The sequence below is a fragment of the Microtus ochrogaster genome, unplaced genomic scaffold (assembly GCF_000317375.1).
Source record: "Microtus ochrogaster isolate Prairie Vole_2 unplaced genomic scaffold, MicOch1.0 UNK210, whole genome shotgun sequence".
Lineage (NCBI taxonomy): Eukaryota > Metazoa > Chordata > Mammalia > Rodentia > Cricetidae > Microtus > Microtus ochrogaster.
This window is the reverse complement of record NW_004949308.1, coordinates 123,962-130,225: the sequence shown is the minus strand read 5'-3', so window position 1 is coordinate 130,225 and position 6,264 is coordinate 123,962. Positions and strand designations below refer to the sequence as shown.

General features: G+C 39.6%; 1 gene segment (V, D, J or C); it reads left to right on the top strand.

The window, feature by feature from the left end:
• Positions 1-846: 846 nt before the first annotated feature.
• Positions 847-1,362, top strand: LOC101980430. The segment is given in 2 exon segments: positions 847-898; positions 1,046-1,362. Coding segments are annotated over 2 exon segments (369 nt in total).
• Positions 1,363-6,264: the final 4,902 nt, after the last annotated feature.

Sequence of the window (6,264 nt, the reverse complement as noted above, 5' to 3'; positions counted from 1 at the left end):
TCATCTTGCCTCCCCTTCTGTGCTCCTCTCCATTTCCCTGTTCCCTCTCCCACTCATCTTACTCATTTGTATAACCTCTATTCTCAGATCATCTTTACTTTACTTTTTCCTTATTTTTATTAGTTTTCACATATGAGAACACATATGTGCCACTTGTCTCTAGATGTCTGCTTTGCTTTACATGGTGTCCTTCAATACCATCATTTTTCTATAGATGGCGCCAGTTCATTATTCTCTGTGGCTGAATATTACTCTGTTATTTCAGGTACAGTAATTTCTGCATTTGTCAGTTGACAGGTGCTACTTAGGCTGCAGCTGCATCTTGGCAATAGTGAATGATACTGTCATGAACATGCATATGCAGGTGTCTCTCTTATATGACAACCTCAGTTCTCCTGGATAAATGCCTATTCCTGGTCTTAAATGGATCATTGTTCTTTCTTTTTCTTTTTTCTTCTTTCCTTTTCTTTTCTTTATTTTCTCTCTCCTTTCTTTTCTTTTTTTCTTTTCTTTTCTCTTTCTTTCTCTTGTCTTTTTTCTCTTTTTTCTTTCTTTGTATAGCTCAGAAAATCCACAATGATATTCTTGGTGGCTAGACAAGCTCACATTTCCACCATCACTGTATATTGGTAGGATTACAATAAGGGGATTTCTGATTCTCAGTGTCTGCATTTTCAGTGATAATGAATTTGGGCAAAACGGGGAAGTGCTTCCTATATCAGAGTTAGCTTTAGACAAAGTGTTGTGAGAGGCGGAGCCTGTTGAAAGTACTAAGTCACTGTGAAGTTGAAGTTCTGGGGAGATAAAAGGCCACCAGAGTACTACACAAGCTTCAGTCTACGAAGAATGGACAAGATCCTGAAAGCATCATTATTAGTCTTAACCCTTCACCTAGCCTGTAAGTCATGGAAGAGAATATCCAGAATATAAGATTAATTTGGAGGCATGAAATAACTGGGGAACCAGACAAAATCATGAATGATGAAACCATAATCAGGTAGGACATACAAGGGAACCTAATGACATCTGTTACTTCTCTACACAGGGGTGAGTGGCCAACAGGAGAAACCTGACCAGCAGCAGGTCAGACAAAGCCCACAATCTCTGACAGTCTGGGAAGGAGAGACTTCAGTTCTAAACTGCACTTATGAGAACAGCGCATTTAACTACTTCCCATGGTACCGGCAGTTCCCTGGTGAAGGCCCTGCATTACTGATGGACAGACGTTCAGTGTCAAACAATAAGGAAGATGGACGATTCACAGTCTTCTTCAGGAAAAGTGATAAACAGCTCTCCTTGCACATCAGAGATTCTCAGTCTGGAGACTCAGCCACCTACTTCTGTGCAGCAAGTGCACAGTGATCTCCAGGCACTTGCAGCCCACACCAAAACCTGCAGTTGAGGCTCCAGCAAAGCCCTGCTGTGGGGTTTGAATCGGGCAAAGGTGCAGAGGAGTTTTCCGTTGCAGGAAGTGCCTGGTGACTCAGTGAACTTAAGGATTAGACTCATTCATGCCAGAGATAGAACAAGTTGAAATCATAGCTTGATTTTCTCCAGTCTCCCTTTGCTACCCATGTACCACTGAAGTTTGACATGTACTTACTTAACTAGTTTAGGCGAATACAAATAGTTCTCTGTGTGTTTGGTTTTTAGTTTAGTTGAGTTGTAGTTTGTTTTATTTTGTTTTGTTTATTTGTTTGTTTGTTTTTGAGATTGGGTTTCTCTGTAGCTTTGGAGCCTGTCCTGGACATGTACTTGGTTTTTACCAAATGGAATTTATAAAGTTGCCATCTCCCTATACTCCTGTCAATGTGTGGTTATTACACCCCAAGGCTTTCATTGTGACTTCTGTGCTGGAAATCACATAGAATAGTCTTTTGCATTACTTTCCTCTGATGACAAGGGAAGTAGTGATTTACATGACCATTGTCCACTTCTAATTCCTCTTATTTTGTCATTTATATATCCAAGTACCTCAAGAAATTCAGGTGTGTTAACTTAAACTCCCAAGACTGTAGGTGTGTCTACAATAGACAAATGATATCATTGGGGAAAGAATGGAATTTCCTCATGTAGTGAAAATGCATAACTTTAACTAAAGAAATAATTTCAAATGTGCATTTCATAGATAAAAAATATAGTTTTGAATGTAAGTTTTAGCTCATAAAAGCAGCTGAAGTACATGAAATAGAAAAAGGACCATCGTGTTGAATACTTTGTGTGTTTACTCACTTAATTCTGCAAAAATACTAAGATTTCAACTGGAAAAACTTTAGTTTATAAATTTAAATGTTTTACGCCATATAATTGATGGTGTGTTAACTGTAACTACCTAGGAAGTCAAGGCAGGCACAATGCTTGAGTCTAGGATTGAGAGTCTAGCTTAAGCAACTCTCTTTTAGAAAACCAAAACCAAACAAAAAAGAAAACCAGAAATAACAGAATCAATGTGGAAGATATTAAATTAAATTCTGCAAGCTCTCCTTATCCACAGTGAATAGTTTTCAGTATGTAAAAAGGAAAGTTAAGAAGGAAATATGCTATTGGCTCTTAGCAGTAGGCAATATATCTCACAATATCAGTAGGTAAACTCCCCATGTCCTCAAAAGTATTATGTCCTTGTCAAGTTTAAACTTGAGGTAGAAATTAGGAACAGTATTTATATCAGATTGGAATAGGCTTTACTGAATACAAACACCTAAGTTATACATCAGCAGGGGAGAAAAGGCATCCTTGAGGATGCAGAAGAGAAAACTGGAAAATTCTGGGTACCTCAAGATAAAACCCTCAGCTTCCTAGGGCAAATTGAGTGGTTGGAAAGTATTTATAGAGACATGAGAGACAGTGAAGGCAGGTTAATTTATAATAATATAATCATCACCACTTGGGAATCTTCATGTGACACTTAAGGCTCATCTCTGAGTTAGAAGCCAATCTTGTCTACAGAGTGAGTGTCAGGCTAGTCAAGCTTAGGCAGTGAAGGAGACAATTGATATCAGAAAGTTGTGAAGCTGTAGTTCAACAAGGAGGCTGTGTTCCATTCCCAGTAAGCAGCAGAACTTGACAACTTCAGCCATGTGTTCTGACTTTAGAGTCAAGAATGAACACTTGAAATCTCTCTGTGGAACTAGGGAAAGCCACTGAGCCCAGGCATGCCTCAGGGGTGTCCTTGAAAGAGAATCCAGATAGGCAAGTCTGTGAAACTATGAAGTTTAAACCTGCATGCCTTAGAGAACCCAAGTTGTTAGAAATCCCAGAGTCATTGGATAAGGAAAGGAGCTAACAGGTAGCTGAATGATCCCAAGGGCAAGAAGTGCGCTGCAGTCAAGAAAGCCGAAAGGATGTGGAGATCTGAAGAGAATTTTGACAATCAGACACAGAAATTCAGACTTTGCAGTTTGCCCAGCGTGTTTTCAGTCTTGCTTTGTTCCAGCATTTGCTTACTATGCTCCCTTTCCTCCCTTTTTAATGGTAATATATATTCTTTGGTGTTTTATGTTAGAAGTGTGTAATCTGTTTTTTAATTTTGATTTTATAGCAGATTACAGTTAAGGGATTGCCTTGAGCCAGAAGAGACTCTGAACTTTGGACTTTTAAACGTGTTGAGACTGTGATATAAAATCAGGATTTTTGAAGATAGGCGTTTTTGCATTATGACATGTCTACAAGCCTGTGGGGACCAGGAAGAAGAATGGGGTGATTTGAAAAGCAATACTCCCACAGGCTCATACATCTAAATTCTTAGCCACAAGGAAGTGACAGTATTTAAAAGGATTATGAGAATTAGGATGTGTAACCATATTGGTGGAAGTTTGCCACTGGAGAGGGAGACAGGGGGTTGCAGTTTCAAAATCCTATGTCAAGCCAATAGAGTGAGTGGCCTTCTCTTTCTGCCTTCAGATAAGGATATAGGTCTCAGCTACTGCCCTATTACCTGCCTGCATGTCACCAAGTTCCCCATCATGACAATTTATTGACTTTCACTGGCCTATGGGGGTCTGATAGACAAGGGATCTAAGGACCTGAAAGAATGGGGCCAACAAGCAGTCCAATGTTGTAGACAAACTCACTTCAGTTTCAGTGATTTTTATTCTTGAATATAACAAAGACAGCAATGATACAAAAAATAACAACACAAAAACACATAATTGGAAAAACATAAATAAACCCTAGTTTATTTATAATAAATGTTAGCAGAGATGCCCTTTCCTAGAATTTTTCATAACAGAACAACTTAAACATATTGCCTGGGATGTACTAGATATTATATCTAGAAAATCACAAAAGTGAGGTAGAAGGCCATATTGAAATACAGACTGGGTTCTATACCTAAGATCTAACAAGAATAAACATTTCATATAAATTGAATGTAAATGTTTAGCATAGGAGACATAAAATCACATCCAAGATCAATCCAGGGAGCACAGTACACGAGGTAAAAGTCCCTATGTCTTGTTTCCTGGAGTTTTTTTTATTATAGTTATCCAAGATATTTTGTTTAGCATGCATCGTTCTTTTGACCACTATAGTAGTTTGGAAGACAATGCCCCCCCCCAAGTGAGTGGAACTATTGGGTAGTGTCTTTTTGTTGAAGCAGGTTTGGCCTTGTTTTGGAAGAAGTGTGTCACTGTGTGGGTGGCTTCGAAGTCTCTGTCACTCAAGATACTCCCAGTGTCATGGATCATTTTCCTCTTGCCTTCTGATCATGATGCAGCCAGCACCATGTCTACCTATAGGTCATGATGTTCCCCATGATGATAATGGACTGAACCTTTAAAACTGTAAGTGAGCCACTCCAATTAAAGGTTTCCTTATAAGAATTGCCATGGTCCTGGTGCCTCTTCAGAGCAGCATAAACCCAAACCCAGACAATGATGTTCCAACAATAATGGACTAAACCTCTGAAACTGTTGGCAATCCCTTAATTAAATATGTTTTTTTAATAGTGGAGTGTCTATTTATGGGTACACACACCTGTGTGCATGTGAAGGTCAGAAGATGGCATCCAATCACTCAAAACCTGTAGTTGCAGACTTTATGGGGCACTCAGCTTGTTAAGTAAGTTCTGAACTTCCATCTTTATGATTAGCAGCAAGTGCTTTTTACTGCTTTCCACTGTCCAACAACTTGGACCTTTGTCTTCACTAAGAATTATTGTTTGCCAATTATATCACAAGGAAAGTTATGCAGCATGGAGAGCATCCAGATGCTCTGTGGAGAACTAGAGCAGGACACAGCCCTGCCATCCTGAGCTCCTTGGGCTACGGTGACTCCCATGGTCTCCTGCTTAGGCACAGAGACTGCAGTCCAGGGCATGTGCTGCCTTGACACAGCAGTGAGATGGGCAGAGGTGTATATCTCAGATACCAGAAACTTGTCCTCGATGTACATGTTGACTGGTTATTTAAACTCATAGTAAGACCTGGTATTGGGGGCCTCTGAGTTCCAGCCTCAACAGCCCCTCAGGGCTCAGAACAGAATGCTTATAGTTTGCAAAAACTGACTAAAATTGTCTGAGGGTGAACAAATCAACTCAAATATGTTTCTTATTTAGGTTTTCTCTTTGTACTTAAAAAAAGTTTCCATTCCCCACAAGCCTTTCAGTTTATATACACATATAGACACAACTGCCAATTCCATATGCAATAACAATGATACCAAACAAGTATTACACAGAGCCACAAAAATCAGTAAGTCTGAAAATGCAGGCACCTAATAGCTTACTACTGTGTCTGAGAGGGCGTGGCTATGAAGCTCCCCAGCAGATACTGGGAGGATTAATTAAGGATGGGACTTTAAATCAGAACAGAACTCTAAGAAGAGGAAAACAGGGGCCTTTCGTGTTCTAACTACATTTCTAGTGACTAGTTAAGGTAGAAGTTTGTAGTAAATGTAGAAAAGAGGGGAGAAAAATGCAGAAGCACTGTTGCATGTTCTGAGCACTCCACCTTCTTTCCTGGCAGCTTGGAACACAGCATTGTGGTAACCATGACAACCAGCATAAGCCACTGGAAGAAAGCTATGGTGCTTGATTTGTTTTGGCATCTTGCTAACTGAATTAAATTCCTTGCTAAGGGAATTTCTTTGGAGACTGCCATTACCAACCCCTGGCTGAGCAGCAGGATGCCTGATTGAATTTCTTTCTCTGGACCTCTTTTAGTGGCCCAAGCTATTTTCCTGTACCTCTAGAAGTAAAGGCACAAACAGTAAATTTCCTAAATTATGATCCTGTGTCAATTGAAACCAGGGTGAAGATAAATATAG